Source organism: Acartia tonsa, chromosome 3, assembly GCF_053477335.1.
Source record: "Acartia tonsa isolate MP-2025a chromosome 3, ASM5347733v1, whole genome shotgun sequence".
Classification (NCBI taxonomy): domain Eukaryota; kingdom Metazoa; phylum Arthropoda; class Copepoda; order Calanoida; family Acartiidae; genus Acartia; species Acartia tonsa.
The window spans coordinates 18,816,384-18,842,523 of record NC_137262.1 but is presented as its reverse complement, the minus strand read 5'-3'; the positions used below and the strand labels follow the sequence as shown (position 1 = coordinate 18,842,523).

General features: G+C 35.3%; 2 protein-coding genes and 1 long non-coding RNA gene across 4 annotated transcripts; 2 read left to right on the top strand and 1 right to left on the bottom strand.

Annotated features, from left to right (window-relative positions):
* The first annotated feature begins 1,286 nt into the window (after positions 1-1,286).
* Positions 1,287-2,480, top strand: LOC145315142 (uncharacterized). Its single transcript, XR_013877957.1, has 3 exons — positions 1,287-1,649; positions 1,831-2,105; positions 2,347-2,480. It is a non-coding gene; the product is annotated as an uncharacterized LOC145315142 (long non-coding RNA).
* A 7,448-nt stretch (positions 2,481-9,928) lies between these two features.
* Positions 9,929-11,579, bottom strand: LOC145313569 (uncharacterized). The gene has a single exon (XM_080153027.1). The coding sequence runs from the start codon at positions 11,443-11,445 to the stop codon at positions 10,282-10,284; it is 1,164 nt and encodes a 387-aa protein (XP_080009153.1). The 5' UTR covers positions 11,446-11,579; the 3' UTR covers positions 9,929-10,281.
* A 4,628-nt stretch (positions 11,580-16,207) lies between these two features.
* LOC145313568 (uncharacterized) lies at positions 16,208-25,846 on the top strand. Of its 2 annotated transcripts, XM_080153026.1 has the most exons (5): positions 16,208-23,990; positions 24,110-24,159; positions 24,594-24,702; positions 25,016-25,117; positions 25,701-25,846. In XM_080153026.1, the coding sequence occupies exon 1, from the start codon at positions 16,506-16,508 to the stop codon at positions 20,667-20,669; it is 4,164 nt and encodes a 1,387-aa protein (XP_080009152.1). In that variant the 5' UTR covers positions 16,208-16,505; the 3' UTR covers positions 20,670-23,990; positions 24,110-24,159; positions 24,594-24,702; positions 25,016-25,117; positions 25,701-25,846. The 2 variants fall into 2 exon arrangements, with proteins under 2 accessions (XP_080009152.1, XP_080009151.1); XM_080153025.1 differs by having other exon boundaries at positions 25,016-25,846.
* The last annotated feature ends 294 nt before the right edge of the window (positions 25,847-26,140 follow it).

Sequence of the window (26,140 nt, the reverse complement as noted above, 5' to 3'; positions counted from 1 at the left end):
AGAAAGCTTTTTATAGTATGTACATGTAAAAATAACGTCATACTTACCTACCATTGGATGTATTTATAGGATGCTTTTTGCCTTTTCATTGTTTCTTAATTTCCTTACCCTAAATCTTTTTATCCCTGGATTTTCAAACAAAAATCAAACCAAATGACAATTTAGATGGTTTTAAAAAGACTGAAAATTAAGTATGTCACCTCACGACGTCTTTTTAAGGATTCGAATTACTTGCCGAAAAAAAATTAAATTGCAAAAATAATGAATACACATCTTTTCATTGTGTTTACAGGGATTTTTTTCTGAAAAGTTAGAAAATAACTTTAGAAAAGTTTGCACTTCTAGCTTAATAAAAATGACAGGGAGGGATTTTTTTAAAAATGGTAAAATTAAAATCAATTTCCCATTTGAATATGTTTTTATTGACTATGAATTGTATGTCTAGTAGATCTTTTCATGAAAATACCCTTTTTCGAATTTCAATCTTCTGCTAACCTAAAAAGTTACTTTAGGGGCCTAGAAATATATGTACAAAATTTCAGCTCTCTATCTCTACTGGCGACCTAGCGCCAGGCATGTAAAATATCAACAGATAACGGTAGCACGGCGGTTTTAACAATATCTCAGTAATGTGCAGGTTTTCAGCTCTTCTGCATATTTCAATTTAAACACATAAGGCCAAAGATATTTTATCCAAAAAATCTTTTGTCAAAACCTACTCTAGACCTAGCGCCAGTCTGTACAGAATGTACATCTAGAGCAGCAAAATGGAATTTCACCTTAATCTTCTGAATTTTCTAGATCATCATTGGCAGAAGAGTCCCCATTGTCAAGAGGATCCTCCAGATGATTATTTCCACCAAAGATCAAGAAGATTTAGTTATGAAATTATTATTTAAACTTGTTTAGCTTGAGTAAGGCTTTATGTAAATAGGATGCCAATAATAATGATTCATATGTAAATGTAAAAGTCTAAATGATTCTTTTCTTGATTTTGCTTTTGCTGCATTTAATTCCCTTAACTTAACTTAAATTAGCAGTCATAGGCAGGAAAGATAATCTATGAATAGACCTTATTAATTGTTAATTTTATTTCCAGATATCCTAAGTGTTTTAAAATGAATGTCTGAAACAATCTGAAAGAAACCAAAGATTTAAAAAGGTAGAATTTTGACTCTTTTTTACAATTTGCTCAGTAGCCAAGAGAGGTGGGGCTGAGGCATTGTTGATGTTGATCCTGATCTTGTCTTGTTAAGGACTGTTGCTGCTGATGGGATGTTGACAGAGATGATCTGGTAGAGTTCAGAGAGGAGGATCAAGCAACACTAGAGTTGGTCAACTGTGGATAAATGTCTGGCACTCAAATCCCCAACACCCTACCAAACAAGGGTTGAGCTTGAGTTGGGAAGCTTGCAGGTGTGTAAAGTTTAATTTAATGCTATCTGATGTTTAAAGCAATCAAATTCATGCAAGCAAAGTTGATCTCCTTAAAATTGAATCTGGCACTGAATAGTTTAAATTGTCTGATGATTATGTATCCATTCAATCCTAATCTGATGATCTTTAGGAGTGGCTTGGAGTGGAGCCAGCCCAGTAGAGAGGGAATCCTGCAAGAAGTGGCCTACAAGCAAAACTGCCACTTGAAAAAGGTACATACATTTAAGAGTCAAATTTAAAGAGCCTTGAAACTAGCAATTTCATCAATATCAACAATTGAGTCCTTTAAGTCATCTTTAATAGTGTTGAACAAAAGAATCTTAAGTCAAGTCTTTAAAATAACTGATGATTCATTATCATCATCTTCCAGCTCCTCAAGTATATCTATTTTAGAGCTGCAGCTGCTGACAATCACAAGCTGACAAGGAGCACCAATTGACAAAGGAGCACCCATTGACAAAGGAGTACTAGAGGATGAGATAAGAGTTGATTGCTGATGATCTGATCAAGATGATAATATAGTTGATGATGATACCAAAGATGATGATATAGTTGATGATGATACTAAAGATGATGATGAAATTAATGATGAAGAAGCTATGAGTGATGAAGTTATTGATGTTGACAGCCAAGAAATGTTGAAGTAAAAGATGCTTGAGAAAGACTATGTAAGTTTAATTATTATTGTAAACCAATTTATTTTAATTTCTTTCTTCAATAATTCAAATTCAATCAATTTCTTTTACAAAAGCAAATAAAGTTTGACCTTCTGTCACTAAAAAATATTCAATTCAAAATCATTCCAAAAGTTTTATTTTTATCAATTTTAAACATTTTAAATTTTAAATCAAATGCATATATTTATTGTAAAGGATATCTGGATTAGTCTAATGGTCTATTCTTTTTTAGGTTTACCGCACCTTTGATGTAAGAAACTATTGAACAAATTAAGAAACTGTGTGTAAATAAAGTTGAAATATTTGCAGAAGTCAACACAGAATGGCTAGAAACAAACTTTAAAATTCTACCTGTGGGCAGTCAAGAACACAGTCAGTTTTCTAAAATCATGCATTTTATACCTGTGAAAAATGAAATCGCCAGCGCTAGGTGTAGAGTAGACTTTGACAAAAGATTTTTGGGATATCATATCTTAGGCCTTATGTGTTTAAGTTGGAATATGCAGAACACCTAAATTCACCTTCCAAGCCATTCTCTAAGCATTTTAATTTTTTTTTTGAAATAACGGGATTTCAAAACTGCCTTTTGAAAAGGCCTAAAAAATATCTTTTTTTGTCCCTTTTTTCACTGTATATAGTTACAACTTATTAAGATATTATTCTCAGTTAAAAAAAAATTGGCGCTTCCAGCACCAAAACCGGCAAAAACAGGCAGTTAAACTTCTGAACCCCTACTTTACCCCCTGACAGACCCCCCCTCTATCTCGGCTCCTGTTACAGATAGAGACGTAAAACTTTTTTCTGGTTGTTCATGTGTATTTTTAGAGAATTGCTTTTCTAGTCATAGCGGTCAGACCGCTCCTTATCCGCTTTTTAGCAGCCAGTCGCTAAATATTAAAACAGCTGTAGAGTGGCCAATTTTACAGCTAAGAAAACCAAATTTTATGACAAACTATTATTTTTTATAATAAAAAAATACCTTTTCTGACCATCGCCGAAAAACGACAAATAACGGAAACCGCCAATTTTGGCGGTAAAACGGCAGTTGGCGGTGCTAAATAATATTTTTATTTGTTTATAGTTACAACTTATTAAGATATTATTCTGAGTTAAAAAAAAAAATTGGCACTTCCAGCACCCAAACCGGCAAAAACAGGCAGTTAAACTTCTGTATCCCTACATAACCTTATAACAGACCCCCCTCTATCTCGGCTCCTGTTACAGATAGAGACGTAAAACTTTTTTCTGTCTGTATTTTTAGAGAAAATTACTTTTTCTAGTCATAGCGGTCAGACTGTGTGTCTGCGTCTGGCATCTGACTAAAATAAAAATCTATTACATTAGTTTAAACAATTAACTGTCTTGACCCTTTCCAGACCTTAATCAGCCAATTTTTGTATGTAGTCTTTTATTGTGATCATAAACAGATAAAAATATTAATTGCGCCGCCAACCGCCATTTTACCGCCGAAATTGACGGTTTCCGTTATTTGTCGTTTTTTGGTGATGGTCAGAAAAGCATTTTTTTTGTTATGAAAAATAATTGCTCGTCATAAAATTTGATTTTCCTAGCTTTAAAATTGGCCGCTCTACAGCTTTTTTAATATTTAGTGGCTGGCTGCTAAAAAGTGGATAAGTAGCTGTCTGACCGCTATGACTAGAAAAAGTAATTTTCTCTAAAAATACACATGAACCAACAGAAAAAAGTTTTACGTCTCTATCTGTAACAGGAGCCAAGATAGAAAGGGGTCTGTTATGGGGTTAAGTAGGGATACAGAAGTTTAACTGCTTGTTTTTGCCAGTTTGGGTGCTGGAAGCGCCAATTTTTTTAAACTGAGAATGATATCTTAATAAGTTGTAACTATAAACAGATAAAAATATTATTTAGCGCCGCCAACCGCCGTTTTACTGCCAAAATTGGCGGTTTCCGTTATTTGTCGTTTTTCGGCGATAGTCAAAAAAGGTATTTTTTTATCATAAAAAATAATAGTTTGTCATAAAATTTGGGTTTCTTAGCTTTAAAATTGGCCGTTAAAAAATAATAGTTTGTCATAAAATTTGGTTTTCTTAGCTTTAAAATTGGCCGTTTTACCGCCAAAATTGGCGGTTTCCGTTATTTGTTGTTTTTCGGCGATGGTCAAAAAAGGTATTTTTTTTTTTATCAAAAATAATAGTTTGTCATAAAATTTGGTTTTCTTAGCTGTAAAATTGGCCACTCTACAGCTGTTTTAATATTTAGCGGCTGGGCGCTAAAAAGCGGATAAGGAGCGGTCTGACCGCTATGACTAGAAAAAGTAATTCTCTAAAAATACACATGAACAACCAGAAAAAAGTTTTATGTCTCTATCTGTAACAGGATAGAGTAGACTTTGACAAAAGATTTTTTGGATAAAATATCTTTGGCCTTATGTGTTTAAATTGAAATATGCAGAAGAGCTGAAAACCTGCACATTACTGAGATATTGTTAAAACCGCCGTGCTACCGTTATCTGTTGATATTTTACATGCCTGGCGCTAGGTCGCCAGTAGAGATAGAGAGCTGAAATTTTGTACATATATTTCTAGGCCCCTAAAGTAACTTTTTAGGTTAGCAGAAGATTGAAATTCGAAAAAGGGTATTTTCATGAAAAGATCTAATGTCTAGCTTTGAAAGCCCCAAACCCCTTATTCTTTTTAAATAAATTAAAATTAAGGGGGGGGGGGACACTGCTGGGCTACCCAGTACCCCCCCAGTTACTTGACTTACAGTAATAAACAAACAAACAACTATTCCCCTTACTATCAACTTATTTGCTACTTTTCTTTTAGACATAAATGCCCTTGTTTGTTCCATCCTTTGTTTATGGTTAGATGAATAAAAATTTGTATTTGAAAACTTTGTTCAATAGTTCAAATGACAAAATTTTACATCAAACTTAATTATTCTAACAGATAAAAAAAATGTTAATTACTTTTTCTAACTTTTTATTACGTTCTCCAGATTTGTTGATTTTTTCTTAAATAATTTGCTTTGTTAAATAAAGAATAAAAAATAAATCATAATATTCTTCTAAGAAACAGATTTTAAGTCAAAATTTAAATAAAACTGTTTTTTTTCTTTTTTAACTTTAAAACGAAATTTTATTAATTTTTTATTCCATTGTTAGATGTTTTTTTTAATGCTCTGTAACTGGGTAATGTCAGGACGTTCGACCAACCGATAGGCTAATCTAAAGGTCCTTGGTCAATGTCATCAAGTTTTATAGAAAACTAGCGGCTACACCCCTAGAGACCTCTAGGGAAACGTCGATATATGAAGTTTTAATAAGAACAAGGATGACAACATCCATAAAAGCGAAGCACTGAAACGGTAGGACAAACGGACATTAACATTTGTTTAATGTCTGAACTGAATAATCAGAATATAAATTATAAGAGTCAAAGCAAAATTGTAAGTAAATTTGTTGAAAAACTGCTTGATACAGGATAATGTTTATGGACATACTTACATTTTTAGGACTTGATTATAGAGTTGCTTTGCTTATATTATTGTTCTTTGTTGTCCCAGGAATCAATATACCAAAAATCAGATCAAACGGATAATTAGATCACATACAAATTTGTTGTTAAAAAAGTAGAAAAATCAACATGTTTAAAATGGACGTACGGACATTCTGGTAATGATTATAGAGTTGCTACGCTTTCTAAATCGTACCCAACTACTACAGAAATCACCATGCAAAGTTTGAAATTGATAGGACAATTCTAACATGCCTAAATTAACGAATAAAAGCTATCTATCTCAGACGGACGGACAGACGGACGGACGTACGGACCGACCCTAATTATAGAAAAGCTTCGCTTTTAAAAAGTAAAAAAATCAGGTTGGGGTTTCATTTTTTATTGAGAGGGTGGTGTAGACCCTCCTTTAAAGTTGTTAAAAACCTTCCTTTACCTATAAAAAGAATCTTTATAAAGAAGAACCATATTGGTTCAGCGGTTAGCTGGATCCTTCGCTACAGACAATAAAAGCTTACTACTTTATATAATAGGATAAGGACCATAACCTATATTTTTATTTGGTTTTAATAATTTATTCAAATACTTGAGGCCAAACCCCTGGTGACCTCGAGGGGGCCATTTCTATTGGGAGGGTGGAGATATCTTCCCCTGGTTCCCGTGTTCACGGGTTAGCGAAATTCTTCACTAAATACAGACAGACATTCTATTACTTTTATTAAAAGATATTTGTTAATGTATGTTAGAAATCATACTCATAAGGAATTTATTATAGCATGAAAAAGTAGTTACGATTTATGAAGGTAGTGTAATCAAATCTGTTAAATTTTCATGATTGAAGTAAACAGAAAACATGTGTGAGAGCTTAATAGATATATATAGTTATGTATCCATCTTCAGATAGATAAACATTTTCTCAAAAATATTTTCTAATGCAGATTTTTAAATATTTTTAGCTGAGAAAATTATCTACAAATATATATACCGGCGATCTGTGTGTCTGTTCGTCTGTAATGCTAACAAGTTCCACATTTTTTGTAATATCTGTATTCTTTACTTTTGTCTCCAATTCTAACCTAATATATGAAGACATATAAACTCATTTATTAATAAAGATTTGCTACTGTTTGACAAAGCCACAATTGTTTATATAGAAACCTGCATCTATGCTTATAGCATGAAGTGGATAGGTAACATAGTCTATTTAATTTAAAATAGTCGGGAATTATTTGAAGCTTCTCTAAAAAGTATAAAAATATATCTTTACTATTATTCATTTTAAAAATCAATATTTTTTGTTCTATATTAATTTTTTTTCTGAATACACATCCCCGTCCCTGTAACCAATCTATTTTTGAAAACATCAAAAACTTGTCAAAACTAATTCAACTAAAGTAAAAAAAACCTTCTCTTCCCTCCCTGCATTGTCTGATACATTGTGTGTTCTAATACATTTAATCTCGTAACAAACGATCCAAGATCTTTATCTAGATTTTTGGGTAGCAAAGCAACTCTACAAATCACCTGTTGTTCAAGGTCGAGTAAAGCTTAACTTTTATTCAACAATTCCAGTTCTAAATCCCTCTTGTTTCAAGTCTGATCACCAAACGGATGTAAAAATTAACATAAAGGCAAAAAAATAATCAAAAACTAGTATAATGATTCTAGTGTACTTAATATATATTTAATGCTTTTTTGTATACAATATACTTCGCAAACATTAACATAAGCATCCTTGTTGTTTTTTATTAGAAAAAGGTGGCTATAAAAATGACCACTTCTGATACTTTCAAACTAAACCAATTGTAAAAAAAAGGCTCTGTTTGGATTTTTAGACTTTAAAGAATACATTAGCTAAATAATATAAAAATAAAAGTGTTTTCAATATTAAAAAAATATCATAGATTTAAATGTTGAGTTAATGTAAAAGGTGAAAGATCCAGCTTACACTAAAAACGAAGTTAATGCGAGAAAAAAATCACGAAACCTAGTCGTGATTTTCAGCTGTTGTTGGCGGTCTACTCATAGTAGAATTGATGACCTTTACAATACATACATATGCCCCCCAATTATTATTTTAGATTTATTTCTCTTGTTTGTTTTACCTTATTCCTGTAAAAGATCTATTAATAAAATAAGGGCAGAATAGATTTTGATTCCCAATGACAAATTTGACGAAGCCCAAAATACATAACTTTTGCACCACGTCGTCTTCCTGTGACGTCAAAAAATGAGGGAGATGAGAGGAGAAGTGGGAAAGAAAATCCCTAAAAAAGAGATGGAGAAAATGACGTCACAGGAAGACGACGTGGTGCAAAAGTTATGTATTTTGGGCTTCGTCACAAATTTCACATCCAAACAACTGAACCTCTTTACATAACCATATAGTTCACATATATAACTAGATCCCGCAGGGGTTAGAAATAAAGTATGGATGCTGAACTAGCTGAATAAGGGATTTTACCTCCTTAATAATGAGTGTGAAATGTCTACTATAGGGATAATGATATCATAACCAAAACTTTTTCTGAAATTTGCCGAAATAAACAGTATATATTGAAAAATAAAAGAAAAGAAAAGATTGCCATTCGGACCATGATACAATTTTGATTGGCCAAAAAGTAGTTATTATTCAGGTGCTATATCTCTGTCAATGCTGATATCAGGTGAAGGAATTCAAAGCAAAGACAAAGCTTTTATTCAGGTGTCATATCTCTGTCAGTGCTGATATCAGGTGAAAGAATTCAAAGCCAAGATAAAGTTTTTATTCGCCAGAAAAGCATTAATTAAATATAGCCTAGGTTCGGTTTTAAAAAGATTTTTTGAAACCCCATTTTTGTAAATCTTGAAGGCATTTTTTATAATACTCCATTGAGTCCATATCTACCATTGAACCCTAGTTATTATGATAACATTTTCGTAATGTTAAGCTGACATGAAAAATCATTAAGAGTTGGTAATAAGTATCTTTTCTAATATCAGTCCATTATTTTTTTTAGAATTGAAAAGCTAAAATACTTTTAAAAACTCATTGTCTGATCAATAAAGGGCTCCCCAATCATCAAATATTTGAACCAACTGATAAAATTTCATTTGCCTCTGTTTTAACCATAAAGAAGGGTTGGGTACAAAACAGGAATTCAAGAAAATTAAGACAACTTAAAATTTTGTTCATGATTAATCAAAAGTCAAATTTTAACCAAATTTTGTGGTAAGATATTCTTGACTGCTGCTAAAGATAGACATCTGCAATTTATTTTAAAGACAACGTGACAAATAAGCATCTTCTCTATAACTTACAATGTCCATTGTCTTAAGAATACAGTGAAAACGCAGAGATACAGTAATAAACGACAACTTTAATCCCACATCCAATTAATTACTTTTGAATTCTACATTTAGTAGTTGGTAAATGGTGATAGAATTGTTTACCGTCATTATCACCTTCCTCCCTGTAACTTGCACATTGAACTGTAAATTAAACTGGTCCTCAAAGTTTTATAAAGTTCTATCACTCATTAGCTAAAACATTTTTGGTACTTTGATATCAAAATTCGAAGTTTACTATATTCATTTATCGTCCTTTGTCTTATCTCTAAAAAACCTGATAATAATTAATTACTCCTGTTTATTATATAAGTACCCAGGTTTAACACGGAATTTACACTCAAGCTACCCATTCCTTTATTACTGATTAAAACATTAACATCCACACGAAATATTTTGTATTGTTTCAAACTATTCAATTTATTACAACCTGAACATGTCTTATAATTTTATTGAAATCCTTAGATTTTTGATAATATTAAATACAATTATTATTTTTATTATTTTATTGACTTATTCTAGCACAGCATTTTTTAAACTATAGGATAGCAAAACCCTTTTTATAATACCATTTTAGGTACATAGTTTTTAGAAACGGTGATATATAGGACGATAAGACAACAAAAATTGTTATTCTTCTAAAACTTATTCTATTTTTTCAATATTAAAGCTTTTATAGATGTTGTCATTCCTAATTTTATTTGATAAAAGAGATAAATCTAAAATCCTTAAACTTTAGGTATTAAGAATCATTATATTATACAATATATGATAAATATGCGGAAAAATTTTTATCAATAAAAAAATGCTAACAAATGCTATTCTTGAATTACCCTTTTTTATACACTATCGATCAAATCAAAACATAAGAGAAACACCTAAAACTAAAAGTTTGTTTAAAAAGTGTAATTTACTAACTATTGCAAAACAAAGTTTGCATTGAGCATAAAACGTACTTAAACACACAAAATTGCAGTAAAACAAATAATATTATAATTTTAATGTTTATTTTGTAAAAATGTGCAAAAATATACATAAACTCATAGTACTTGTAACAATAATAACTTTATAAATAGAAATTGAAAGACTAGTGGCACAATTTAATATAAAAAAACGTCACAAATTATTTAGAAATTTTTAATTTCTTGTCTTTTTTGGCCCCATTTGGAAACAATATTCGTTTTTCACTGACAATTTTTTTCAAAATTTCATAAAAGATACAAAAATTGTATTTAAATTTTAAAATGTTTTAGGTAAAGCTTGAAAAATATATCACTCATAGAATCACTGATATAAAAACTGTAGTAATATTAAAATATTTAGTTTTTTATTGTAGAAAATGTTTATTCCATATGCTTTTTAATGTGTAGTGCAAGATGATCACTTCTGGCAAAAGCTCGTTCACACATGTTACACTTGTATGGTCTGACTCCTGTGTGTTTCCTCATGTGTCTCCCAAGTTCATCAGACCTGGAGAATTTCCATCCACATCCTTGCCAGGTACACAGGTATGGTTTCTCTCCTGTGTGTGTCCGCATGTGTGCCTTCATGTGCGAGGCTTTGTTGTAAATTTTACCACACCCGGGCTGCGGACATGTGTGGATCACGGGAGTACGCTTCACTGTACGCCGACGCCGTTTCTTGGCCGGAGGCTGCTGCGGGGCACCTTGTTGTTGAGAGGATGTGTGTTGTTGATGTTGTCCTGGTAGAGGTGCAACACCATGGTGGCCATGATGTGAGGATTGAGCACTTAGATGTGCTCCAGGATGAAAACCTCCACCATAGACACTGAGATCCAGGCCAGGTACAGGATAATCTCCATACACAGATCCATAACCTGTACTACCAGCAGTAGTATACCCTCCTCCTTCAACTTTAAACCTGTCCGGATACCAGTCTGTAGCATAGTTAGATCCAGCAGCTGCTGCGGGGTGATAGGAACCAGGATACCCATACAGCAGGTGAGCACTGCCAGTGCTAGTATCTAGATCAGTCACGTGACTTGGACTTCTGGAGGCTGTGGACCCATGTGATCCAGGTGAGGGCGTCTGGGAGGATTGAAAAGAGGCAGGGGGTGAACTTGAGAATGAGGTCTGGTCAGTGGTGCTGGGCTCATAGGATGAAGGTGGTGGCAGCTGATGCCCCTGGCTGGAGGCATAACCTGGAGAGGATGGTCCTAGCCTTGCCTGCAGGGAATAATCTGGATAACCAGCACCTCCCGCAGGATATATAGGGGTAGTAGGAGGCACAGGGCTGTAGAGAAATTCTTGGGGCACAGCCCCATGTGGAGTAGAACCATATGCATGAACAAGAGAACTATCATAGTACTGATGGCCACTAGGAGGATAGCTGCCAGCTGGAGGCGGCGGTGGGGGAGTATACCTGGAATTTGGTTCCAGTGGCGGGGGCGAGTAACTTGGCGAGGGGGAGCTGGAGTACTGCTTGTACCCCTCAGGTATACACGGGCCGTAATTTGCACTTGGTTCGTGACTCAACCACATTGTCATTGCTTTCAGTTAAATTATTATTATTGTTTTCTTTTATTACATTCACAATTACTTTTTTTTATGATTTTTGCAGGTTAGATATAAAAAAATGATTAAAGCACTAAAATTCTGCTTCTGATGGTCTGAAAATAGTTGAGCAACTAAAAGGTGGAATCAGATTAAAACCATACACTCTCTTTTTCCTCTCTCTCTCTCTCTCTCTCTCTCTGTGTGTATGTGTTTCTCTTTACAATTTTAAAAGGTTCAAATCATCCCTCAATAACCCCTCAAACTCTCACCTTTTGCCTTCCCTTTTTAGGATGTCCAACAAGTATTAATTTATTTCTCCTAATCATTTGCATCATAACCCATCCCCTTTAGATGTCAGGTTCCCTTTTCCTTTTTTGCTACCCCTCATTTCGCCCCCTAAATGAGGGACAAGTAGTGAATATGTGTGTGTGCGTGTTTGTGTGTGTGTCAGTGTGTCCGGTGCAACCATCGCGCTCTGCTTCTCTCAAACGTTGATCCCGACTCCTTCCCTCCCACACGCAATCTCATTGGTCGACAGATTCAGCCAATAAGAGCCCGACATTAAGGGGCTCTAAAATTGTCGTTTTCCCCCCTTTTAGAGACTTCTTTTGACAAATATGTTCCAAGGATGTTTTCTAAATTTTTGAAGGATTTTGTTCCCCTCGGAAAAAACCCACAAAGACAATTTAAACAGAGAATGAAAAGTGTTAAAACAAATAAACTTTTCAATAATGTCATTATTTTTTAATTTAATTGTAAAGGAATTATCAAATTTTCCGGTATTTTCTTTAGGTTTTGAAAATAATACCAATAGAAATGAAAGAAAAATAAAGAAAAGCTTAAATATCACATTAAAATATATATAAGATGTTGATTTTATTTGTAATAATTATGTAAGAATTTTAACTAAAAACTCAAAAAAATTTTTGATGGGAATTTTTTTCCTACAATTCAAATTTTCTTTCTGGTAGAGAAAAATTGATTATAAACTAGTTAAAAGCTACTAAAGTTGCATATAAATGAAAATCTAAAAAGGGAGGATTAATAGTAAAACTGTAGGTAGGTGTGTGAGTAACTGTATATTTCAAGTTCAAGTTTACAATTTTGGGGTGTGAACCTTTGTACACAGGGTTTATATATACTTTTAATACTTGCATTTTAGATCAACACACCTAACTTACTCCCTTTTGGGTGTTGAGAAAAAGCTGCTAACTATCTACTTGTTAGAATTAAGCCAATCAGCAGATACAAATTACAAGTTAATATAAACTATAGAAAAATTCCATGTACTGCAAAGTAAAAGGAAGTGTGTCTATTAGTGTTTTTCCGTGTGTTCAATAAATTCTAGAAAACAATTGAACATAATGGTCAACACTAATTAGGGAAGCTTATATTGATTCTGAGTAGGCAAATCTCAAATATTCAAAATTACATCTTTTCTTTTTATGTAAGTGCAAAAATTACAGAGGGGAATAAATAGCAAATTACAAATAAACTTTTTTGATAAAGACTTAATGCTGCTTTAAGTATGCATTTTTACAGGCACACTTATTCCTGTAGCATAGTATGCTACATTCCTCTAGGTAAAACCAGGAACCACCTTAAACTTTGGGTGGAGGTTTTTAGGAATTTCTCCTTGCGGTTTCTTCTTGTCTATACTAATCAGACGAAATCCATACTAAAAAATTATTTTTATAAAGAATGGTTTCTAAAATAAGTTGCTAATTGAGATAAGTTACCCTATGCATGTATTTTTAAAGGATAAAAGTACCTAAGTGTATATGGGAATACCTAAAAAATTAACTAACATAAAATGGTAACAGAAAGGAAATATTTATATTTTTTATGTATTATGAAAGTCAGTTTATATTTAAATATTTTTCCTATCATTGATATTTTTGTAGGAAGTATAAATAGAAAGGTTTATATACAGATATAAGCTTCAATATACAATAGATAATTAAGAGTAGTTTAGTGAGTTTTACTAAATTATTTAGCCATTGATCTATCCCTGGTAATAGGGGCGATAAATACATGAAAAAATTAAATCTTCTTTTCGTTTTAAAATTAATATATATGTATATTGAACTGCAGTTACATAATATATAAAATAATACAGTTTTCCTAGTATCAAATTTATTTTATAGTTTTCTTTGGGTGGACTCAGTTACACCTTTATCTCATTAGCGTAACCAAAGGGTGTTCTTCAAGGGTGTACTCTTCTTAAAACAAGGTTTATAGTAGATAAGACTATATCAACATTGAAATACCAATACCATTTGTTTATAAGAGAAAATTTATTGTTATTTAACCTAAACTAACAAAAAATTATCACCGAAAATACTTTTAAATTTTTTTTTTTTAAGTATAATTAAGTAAATATATTATAAATTAGAGGATTATGGAAAAATATAATCATAGTCTACTGTTGAAGTCTAATATAGTGTGTTTGCATACACTTTCTTTGAATCATGTCGTCAAAATGCCAAAATGTCATCCTATTAACAAAAAAAACATATTGCCAAATATTTGCATTGATTTTTGTTAACATTGGTCATTTCTAGAAACATATATCTACCGTATAACTTTAAACTTATCTTAAGTGAAAATGTCTTTCTTTAAAAATTCTAAATACGCCCTCAGATGCAGTTGTTACCTAACTAGACTAATAATTTGATGACGTAAGATCTACCTAAAACATTTATACATTGCAATACACATTATATATATTAAATGTATTATAGCAACAGTGTTGGTTTTAAATGTTTTTACAACGCAGCAGTAAACAAATAAATATATTTATAAAAGAGCACTTGAGTTATTGGTTAAAGTCTACCCAAATCATCTAAAAGACATTATGGTAAGGTTTCGTCCCTAGGTTATCATCCTTAAGTAACATGAGTAAGGATGACCAGATCACGATATGCCAAAGTATGCTTAAAACACTATCCAAATTTGTTGATTGTATAGTACAAAATGATACAAGAAACCCTGATATAGGAAAGATTAAGAATTCTTTTGAAACGTTGCGTCTTAGTATAGATGTAACGTTAAGAACTTTACAAAAGCAATTGGCACTAAAAAAAGCTCAAAAAGAAAGATTTTTGGCCATCCTTCTAAGAAAACCAAGCCCAACCATAGAAAACTCTGAGATATTCAGCGATTCACAAGAATTAAACCCCCTAGAACAGACTGCATCAGCTCACAACCAATTGTTTGGATATTATCAAAGTAATATACCAAACACAACTGTCAAAACCACAAACGTATTTGCAACACAACCTCCCCTAAGGACAGAGCATATCAATGCAAATAGTGAAATAGATAAACCGACAAGGTATAATCACTCAAATCACTACCCTGAACAGACCCACCAAAAGCTACCACATAATGTACAACAGAACAGTACCCAAGTACCAAGCCAGGAAACCACATTTCAGAGAATACACCCACCCGTTTCATCCCACCCTAATATGTATTCAAGAGAAACCAGCAGACCTGTATTGTTCAATGAAGATTTCCCTCAAAGTAGGACAGGAACAAGGAACTCCTGGCACAATCTAACATATACTGGAAGAAACCCTTCACTTAAGGCAGTCAGTGATGCGATATTAATGATAAACGACATCGTCAATGAAGACATTAATATAACAATGGATGAAGCTACCTTAAAATCCTTGGATGCCCGTGATACACCAAGGTTAGATAAGCTGAAAAACACGATTATAAATGCGCTGAAGGGTCTACAGTGTAGTGATACAGAAACAGAATTTATAAGGACTGCATCGTTTGAAGCAATAGATGCAGCTACAGAGAGAATAAGAAAACTAGACAGACTAATCCGAACACAAGGATATCACATTGTATCCGAAAACAAATCAACTATTCCTTTAAAACTTTCCCCATTTTCAGGATATGATTCTACCGTCCATATCTATGACTTCTTTTCCACCTTTCACACAGTCTGTCATGGAATTAAGGAGAGCAAACTATGTGATTATCTCTTTTACAATTACGTTACAGACGATGTACGGATAGACATATCACACCTAAGACATTCATTCGCTGAAATGAAAACATACCTATGTAGGAAGTATGGTAATATATCAAAGATATTACGTGAAAAGAGAAACACACTACGAAACCTCCAACAGCCTGGTTACAAGTCACAGCTTAAAGTAAAAGTAACTTACCTACGCAAAGTACTGGAGATAGTTAACCAGTTGAAATCACTAGGCGACTTATCGGAAGATGGGAATAGAGAGGTATACAATTACAACGCAGTATTTGAAAATGTAAAGCAACTACCTGAATACTATAAATCCCAATTCAATGCGTATTACGTAACACAATCTCAACTAAGAAATAGTGGGATGGATTTCCCAGGAAAAGAAACATTCAACTTACTAGTATCCTTTTTATCGTCTCAGATCCAAACCCTCGAACTTGGCTACATGTCTGAAAGTTCAGAAACAATATTACACACAAAAAAGGAATCTATAAAATCAGTGAATGTGGCGCAAACACATACCCCAAAAAATGAACACCCGAAAAAAGCGAATGGCGAAAAACCACCCAAACGAGGGTGGGTAGAAGAGGAAAAATGGCATCATGCATGCTGCTTTATGCATGACAAAAATATCAAAAGTGTGCGAGAATGTAGAAGTGGACAATGTCCATTATTCTTACAAGCATCACCAGAACAAAGATTAGAAAAGGCAAAGGCAAAGAACAGAACATTATGCCTGCTTAGACGATGTTTTATAAAAGATAAAACAAAATGTGCTTACAAAAGTGAACTTCCACAGGGAATAATTTGTAACCCGTGCTCCGTAAACAACATTGATCGTAATGTCTTACTTTGCTCAGAACATACTTGTGACAAGAAGCACATATTAAGCGACTTGGTAAAGTTCTTACCAGCATTTGAAGAAACAATAGATGTTAAACTTCACACATTCAATGTTTTAACATTCAAACCAAAAGTCAAAAACAGACAGAGTACAGATCTAACTAAACAGAAAGCTTTCAATCTAAAAGAAGGTACAGTCATGCAAAGGAGTGATGTACACCACAAGACAAACGTAGAGATTGATAACAGCAACCCACTATACCCTATGCAACACATAAGACTTAACAATGAGAAGGTGTTGTTGATGTATGATACTGGGGCAACAAACCCAGTGATCAAAGTTGACCTAGCGAAAAAACTTGGATTAGAAGAGGTAGATCCCAACCCCCAATATATTCAAGTTGCATCAGGACAAGTTATCCCAACAGGAGGTGGTATTTTTCGCACAGTAATAGGCCCAGATTCGTCTGGAGGATACCATGAAATAAATCTTGTGGGAATTACAAAGATAACAGCAGAGATAAACCATTATGATTTAGATACTGTATCAAATGAATACAAATTGTCCCAATCGTCAAGCCCCTATGCAAATGAAAGATTCCCATCCACTATTGGTGGGACAGATGTGGGAATTATCCTGGGCATCAAGCACTCGTTTTTATTACCAACATTAGAAACAGTGTTGAAATCAGGTATACAAGTATGGAGATCCAAAATCCCTGACATAAACAACTCATTTATTATCTTTGCAGGACCCCATCAAAGCTTCAAAGATCAAGATTTAGCATCAGGAAGAAAAGCATTAACGATGAACATACTTTTTACAACTATCTATGATAAATACACAGAATCATGGGATAACGACTTACTCACACAACAAAGGTGTGAACTAGAATGTACGTGTACACCTGAATCAGACGTGACACCTTTTACATTAAACAAGATAAACAAACCTAAGATAAAGTTAGAGCATGATTTGGATGCTAATGAAGATGCAGGAGTAGTGATTGATTATCGTTGCGATCACTGCCTAGACTGCCCACGTTGTAAAGAATCTAGTCAAACAAGATCCCAGAGCATTCGTGAAAAGGCTGAACAAGTAGAAATAGAACGAGCTATTAAGATTGATCTTAATAATAACACCACATCTTGTGTACTCCCCTTTATAAGAAACCCAGTGGAATATTTATCAGAGCGTTGGAAAGCATCAAACAATTACAATATGGCCCTACGGACCCTCCAAGCACAAATGAAAAAACCTGAAGCTGACCGAAAGAGTGTTATAAAATTCCACAGTGAAATATTAGATCAGGGATTTGCAATCAAGCTCAAAGACTTACCAATGGATATCCAAGAAAGCATAAACAATGCCCCAGTACAGCACTATTTCATATGGAGAAGTGTCTTTAAACCTGGTAGCACTAGTACCCCCACCAGGATGGTGGTGGATGCTACTGCTACAGGTATGAATGACACACTTCCAAAAGGGGAAAATTGCCTGAATTCCCTTTACCAAATTACATTAAAGTGGAGAGCATATAAATATGTCGCCACAGCAGATCTGAAGAAGATGTATAATAGCATCAAAATAGACCCTTCACACTATTTATATTGCTTATACCTGTTTGCAGAGAATCTAGATCCAAATGACCCAGTTACTACCTATGTTATGATTTCATTATTCTATGGCTTGAAGTGTGCTGGGAACCTTGCCACTAGCGCACTAAGAAGAATAGCAGAATTTTACAAAGAAAAATTCCCCAAAGCATATGAAATCATTTGGTACCAGTCTTACATGGATGACAGCAACATGGGTGGTGATACAGTAGAAGAACTAAATAGTTACATTGAAGAATTTAAGCAGATTTTACCAAAAGGAGGATTCACATTGAAAACTATCAATGTTGGAGGTGAACACCCATCCAAAGAAGCCTCAAATGATGGAATAACCACTATGTACAGTGGATATCGATGGTATCAACACATTGACGAACTTGGTCTGGGATTGGAAGAAATCAACTTCAACACCAGAAAGAGAGGTGCCAAAAAACCTCTAGAATCACCAGTGAGAAACGATGAAGAGTTAATTAATATGCTAGAAGGACAAAAACTAACACGTCGGAATCTCCTTGGAAAAGCCCTGGAGGTATTTGATGTTTTAGGAGTACTAGAACCACTAAAAGTCAGACTTAAATTGGGACTTCGTGGACTACAAGGATTAGATTATGACAAAGAAATTCCAAAATGTTTTCGCAATGAATGGATTGAAAACTTAAAATTGATTAGAGCAGCTACTGAGCTAACAATACCAAGATCTGTAGTATCCCCAAATGCAGAACATCCAAGCAAACTAAACATAATTGTATGCTGTGATGCAGCAAAATCAATGGCAGGTGTTGGAGTGTACTGTAGAACAGAACAACCAAATGGGTCGTTTTCCTGTAGATTACTGACTGGCAAATCTAAATCAACCCATGAAAATATCCCCAGGAACGAATTATCTGCTGTGGTTCTTGGTGCCCATACATTCCACAGCATTTCGAAAGCCTTAGGTGAAAAGATCACAGACTACATGTTTGTAACAGACAGTGAAATTGTCTGCTGTTGGTTACTAAACCTTGATTTGAAACTCAAACCCTATGTTTTTAACAGAGTCAGAGCTATTCGACGCCTCATAGACCCAACCAAGATCTTTCACATCAGCACTGAGAGAAACCCAGCAGATTTCTGCACAAGAGGACATATTGACATACAAGATATTGATGCCAAAAGCCAATGGCAGAATGGATACCCATGGATGGCATTGAGGAAAGAAGATATGCCAATCAGAAATTACAATGAAATATGCCATGATATGTCCGCAAAACAAAGAGAAACTGTGGAATTAGAGGCTTATTCTTACCAATCGGAGAAAATTATACAAGCAAATACTGATTCAAGAATGTTAAATACTTTAGATACTCGGTGTGAGACACCGCCCCCAGATACTCGGTGCGAGGCACCGCCCCCAGATACTCGGTGTGAGGCACCGCCCCCAAATACTCGGTGTGAGGCACCGCCCCCAGATACTCGGTGTGAGGCACCGCCCCCAGATACTCGGTGTGAGACACTGCTCCCAGATACTCGGTGTGAGGCACCGCCCCCAAATACTCGGTGTGAGGCACCGCCCCCAGATACTCGGTGTGAGACACCGCTCCCAGATACTCGGTGTGAGGCACCACCCCCAAATACTCGGTGTGAGGCACCGCCCCCAGATACTCGGTGTGAGGCACCGCCCCCAAATACTCGGTGTGAGGCACCGCCCCCAGATACTCGGTGTGAGGCACCGCCCCCAAATACTCGGTGTGAGACACCGTCCCCAGATACTCGGTGTGAGGCACCGCTCCCAGATACTCGGTGTGAGGCACCGCCCCCAAATACTCGGTGTGAGGCACCGGTTCCAGATACTCGGTGTGAGGCACCGCCCCCAAATACTCGGTGTGAGACACCGCCCCCAGACACTCGGTGTGAGGCACCGCCCCCAGATACTCGGTGTGAGGCACCGCCCCCAAATACTCGGTGTGAGGCACCGCGCCCAGATACTCGGTGTGAGGCACCGCCCCCAGATACTCGGTGTGAGGCACCGCCCCCAGATACTCGGTGTGAGGCACCGCCCCCAGATACTCGGTGTGAGACACCGCCCCCAGATACTCGGTGTGAGGCACCGCCCCCAGATACTCGGTGTAAGGCACCACCCCCAGATACTCAGTGTGAGACACTGCCCCCAGATACTCGGTGTGAGACACCGCCCCCAGAAACTCGGTGTGAGGCACCGCCCCCAGATACTCAGTGTGAGACACTGACTCAAGAAAACCAGAAGGAGATTTACCCTGTTTTTACTACTAAGAATACGTCCAAACCAAACCAGTACATGGTCAACTTTGGATACCATGGGTTTGGAACTGCATTTCTCATCATAGCTAATGTATGTCGTTTTATCCAACGGATAAAGAAAAGATTACATGAGAAAGGCAAACACATAAATTGCCATTTATGTGAGACTACAATACCTAAAATTGACAGATCGTACATTAACTCATTTGAGGTATTATGCACTAAATCTAACAAACCAGAACGTGGCCCAACATCTTATGAAATGTGGAGCGCTTGGGTACATATTTGCAAGGAAATGACAAAAGAAGTAAAACTCAACAGTACCAGAGCTAAACTTGAAACGTATCTAGATGATCAAAGTGGGATATTGAAATCTGGAGGAAGATTATCTTACGATGATATAGATGACCGTTCTAAACTACCATTTTTTGAAAATATAAGCTTCATTGCACCAGTAGCACTGGTAACAAATGAAATAGTATATCCCTAGCCATTCATCTGCATTGGAATGTATTAAACCATTGTGGAGTCGAGCAGGAAGTAAACTATATGCTTAGAATACTGCACATAGAAAAGGTTAGACCTTTGATCAAACGAATTCGTTCAACCTGTGTGAGGTGTCGTATATTGTTAAAGAAGCGATATCTGGGAAACACTGGAAACCAAGCAAAGATGTGTCTAGTACGAGCACCACCTTTTTACAGTATCCAAATGGATATAGTTGGACCTTTTAAAGGGTATGATTGTGTAAAAAAGAGAACGACAATGAAATGCTATTTATTAACAATGGTGTGTATATTAACCAGCGCAGTAAGTATAGCATGTTTAGAAAGCCTCACCACAGAATCAATTGTAACTACAATGATACGACACTACGGTAGACATGGCTACCCAAAGATAATTTACTGTGATAGCCAATCATCATTCCTGAGTCTCGAGGATATAGAATTCACTATCAAAGATTTAGAAACGCAGTTTTGGATCAAAGAAAGAATCTTAATAGAATACAGCACACCTCATGCACATGCAGAAAGGGGTAAAGTTGAAGCACGGTGTAAATTGATACGAGAAATGTTGGAGAAATCAGGAAATTCTAAACAACGTTTATCATTTCTTGAATGGGAATCGACAGCAATAACTATTGCAAACTCACTTAACAATCTACCAATTGCAAGATGTGAAGATGGGGTAACAGCTGATAGCATGGCATTCATATGTCCAAATCACTTTATCCTTGGACGATGTAATTCACGATCAATGGAAACTTTAGTTGTTTTTGAACATTTAGGAGATAGACTGAAGGCAATAAGTGAAATTACAAACATTATGTATGATCACCTGGAGAAGAACATACACAAATATGTACCTGGGAAACGTGTATCAACCTCAAACCCACCAAGAGTAGGAGAGATAGTTCTTTTTCTAGCCATAGAAGCAGAACGGAAGAGAAATGAAAGATTCAAATATGGCATGATAACAGAAACCTGTGTTGATGGAAGATTGAACAGAGTGAGAATAAAGTACAGAAACTCAAATGAAGTTGTTCACCGAAGTACTACCAGAAATGTTAGAGACATAGTAATTATTATGAACCTTGAAGATTTGGATTTTAATACAGTTGACCAACAATTGATTAACAAAGCTAATGTGATGTATTTAACCACAATTAGAAAATAAATTGTTATAGATGAATTTATTGTTTTTTATTCATAGGTATAGGTTGTATTAGATAGAATTAATATCAGAAAAATCTCTGTATTACAAATATACTTATTTTAGGATGGAGAGAGAAAGGCTACTCCAACAATTGTCGACTTTACTAACTCACCCAATGGACCACAGTATAAGAACAAAGGATTTGATCACCCACCATTGCATAGGAGATTGTTATGAACCATCCAAAGAATCCTGTTTTACCACGTTCTATAATACAATACCCCAGCACATTGTATTGTATCAGGATATATACAAGGAGACTGATATAAATTTTCCTGAGCCCTATCTTGACATTACGCTGCGCTCAATTGAATCTATGGGTCACATGGGATGGTTCTCAGAAATAGAAAACTTAAGTCAAAGGATAATAATGTATCGAAATCCCGCATTGGATTACACTAGAAAACTTGATCAACAGACTACATTCACAATCAAATTAGGTCAATGTCCAAACCAAACAATAAAAAACATTAGACGCCAGTTGATGGATTTATTCACGTTCATTGAAAACCGCCACGATCATATACCTTTTTGTGCCATGGAGTTGTTTGGAAGATCTGATGCACACCCTAACAATACAACAAAGACATTACCGACAAAACTCATTATTACAGATACTTTGTATTTTGTACTGGAAATAATATTTCCTATTAGAGATTATGAAACAGATTCAGCAATGGAGTATTGCTATTGCCCGGCCGAATTGAACAGATTACTCGAATTATTTGACCCCAAGACAGGAGAAGCCATCCTGCTTACATTTGATCCAATTGTTGATATCGAAACTGTCATTTCAGCGTTCAGACAATGCGAAGGGGGACATAAAATCAAGTTTCCTGGTTATATTGATGTCCTTGCTTTATGGGTATATCTTGGTAGCTGGACATTAGACACCAACATTGAATTTATGTATAGGCTGATTGTTGGCGGAACAATCATCAACATAAAATCGCAAGATGACCGGAGTTTATTCTTGAATCCATTCATTGGATTAAATGACTGGAAGCGTTGCTACATTGTAGCGTATTGCAGGGCGATTATATCACTATTCGAATCCTTTTTCATCATCCATATTGAGCGCATACTACCTGAAAAAGATAGAGTAAGGGATGCATTTCGTCAACCTGCTGAAGGCTTTATACTGGAAAGGTTAATTTCAATAGTAAGTGAAGCAATGGCTTACATTAACTTTGACAGGGAAAATTACCCAGAAACAGCCCCATTCCACAAATACAGATGTGTTCAACCAACATATGTAAGAGGATCAGTGTTGACAAAATCATGGGGTGAGTATTGTGAAATGCAAAAATCACAGTTGTTTCACCGTCTTGAACAAATATGGCCATGGCAGAGACCAATTATCACAAGGCTTGGATGGATGGATAACAGACCAATGGATCCAAGGCTAATTGAATTTTTGTTCCACAGGAAAACATGGTTTTCTATCTATGAGATAAATGATAAGAAGAAGGAGAACTCAGAAACACAACTGGGTGATGAAGCAGGAAATCCTAATCAAGACTCTATTGAGGAGCCAGACCACCAAACAGAGTCTGAACGTTCCAGTGAACAAGAGACGCTACACAACTTGTGCACCAGCAGCAATCACCTGAATCAAATATTGGAGACAATAGACATCAACCGGGCAAAAGCATGGAAAGTACTATCAGATTTTCTGGTCTACAATCCTCACATCCTCAAAGATTGGTTCAAGAGAAAGTACACACGATTTGGCACCCAGTATACTGATGATTTCTACCCTGACACAAGAGCTAATTTTAGACGTTTGTGCAAAATTGCAAAAAAAGTGCTGCCAGATTTTAGATTAAGCAATATTCGCAGATAATTGCCCATTTTCTGCCCGGGGAGTGTTTCAGGACCCACCAAGAGTCCATGGTCAATCATCTGTAAATGTACGCTGCTAAAATTTATATAACAAAATATTTAAAAAATCTATTATAAAATTAAAAATACTTCAGAAATATTAGTAATCATATAATTAAAAAATTACAAAGCAGAAAATTCGGACACTGAAACACACCAAAACAACGTCAGTTGCAATATACTCGCTGAAGCAGGAGCACATCCCTGTCGGGTGAGTGTCACATATTATTTTATTTGAAATATTAATGTTTTACAAATATGATAAGTGATTTTATTGTTTGAATTAGTTACAAATATAAAGTTAAATTAATTGTTGTTATTCCTGTTTAGGAAGATTAAATACTTTTCTGTCGATACCACCAATTAGCACATATTCAGAGGTAATATATTATTATTGTAAGTTTATGTATTAAAAGATATACAGAAATGGTGAAATTAGCTTTTAAATACACCATAATATATCGTTTGTGTAATAGAAGTAACCTAATATAACTTTTGCTCACTAAAATGGAATATTATTAATGTTCGTCCTACAATTTAATTAGCACAGTGTGAATAGAACAATAGAATTATTAGTGTAGACCACACATGGTAATTACAAGATTAGAGTGTACAGGTAGAACATTTTTGCAGTTAACTAATAATTTTGAGCCCCTCTGGTGGAAGATATAATCCATATTTATATAGGTTATTTAGGCTGGACTGGTTGTTGCTTCCCTGGAAAGCGCAGCTAATAACATTTATTTATTAAGGACAGCTAAATCTGTGGATTGGGCTAGATTGTTTACATAATATTTACAACTATAATGTTAAGGATTATCACGGTTTGAGCACAACCAGGAAGATTGTTCACTAATGGTTTTGTTGGATCCTTCCTGGCATAAATACCTAATTCTCTAGTGGCTTTTTTGTGGCAGTTAAAGGTATGTACATAATGTACTGGATAGAAGGTTAAAATAAGTATATTAAGGTGTCATACTAGTAAAGTTAAATAGGAAAGTCACCTAACTTTGCCCGAAATCCAGGCTAGAGCCATTTGTACACACCAATAGAGTAAAAGTAGAGTATGTTGCTCCTCAGTTTAATCACAGAACTTGTGAAATAATAGTTGACTATGATCTGATTTGAAACTCCAATAGAATAATACTAGAGTTTAGTTGTAAGATATTAGTCATAACCCTTTGGATAGAGTACAGAATATTAAAACAAATATATTGATAGTCTTTATAATTTCAGTTTCAAGCTTGAATTGAATCACTCCCACAGAGCAAAAACTGCATCAATATATTAAATTTTAAAAATGTAATATTAGTCTGATTTATCTCTATTATATAATATGTACTCAAATATCGGCGCCACCAAAATTCGGCGCCCCACCTGGGCTTGATCTGGCGCCTAGTTAGTTTAGAATCGGCGCCTCGTTCTTTTAGCCGTAACCGGCGCCTCGTATCCTATTCCGGCGCCTTTAAACTGTTGCCGGCGCCTCCGATTATATTCCGGCGCCCTTGTTAACCCGTAGCCGGCGCCTCGTATCCTATTCCGGCGCCTTTAAACTGTTGCCGGCGCCTCCGATTATATTCCGGCGCCCTTGTTAAGCCGTAGCCGGCGCCTCGTATCCTATTCCGGCGCCTTAAACTGTTGCCGGCGCCTCTTATTATATTCCGGCGCCCTTAAACTGTTGCCGGCGCCTCCTTTTATTGTCCGGCGCCCTTGTTAAGCCGTAACCGGCGCCTCGTATCCAATTCCGGCGCCTCCTATTATATTCCGGCGCCTTTGTTAAGCTGTAGCCGGCGCCTCGTATTATATTCCGGCGCCCCACTGATTAAGCACCGGCGCCTAAAGCAGATCTCAAAATCGGCGCCATCTTTATTGGCTACTTACAGCTAGCATCATTGATTTATTGCTAGCACATTTGAATAAGTAAGAGCCAGCGCCCAATGGTATCAAATATATATAAATAATTTATGTTGATAATATATGTGTAATGTTTAATCTTTAATATGATATGTGCTATGATCTATGTTTAGTTTAATCATAATTTGCTGTTAATAAATTGTGTTTTATTTATATGCATGTTAATCTATTAGCCGCGACTTGCAACAACGCACAATGGTTCTCCAATCTTCTTTAGATTTGGCATGAGTAGAGGCTTTACTGAAAGATGATATGTTGTCATCTTCCAATATTTTCTATAAAAGAAAGAATTTATTAAAAACCGGACAACTCCATCTAAGCTATTTTTGAAAAAAAATCTTTTATTTGTATTTGTCCATCAGCCGCAGTCGCTCGATTCTTTTAACCAACAATCTGTAGTTACAGCTGCTTTTTTCCGACTATTTTTTGTGCGGGTTTCCAAAAACA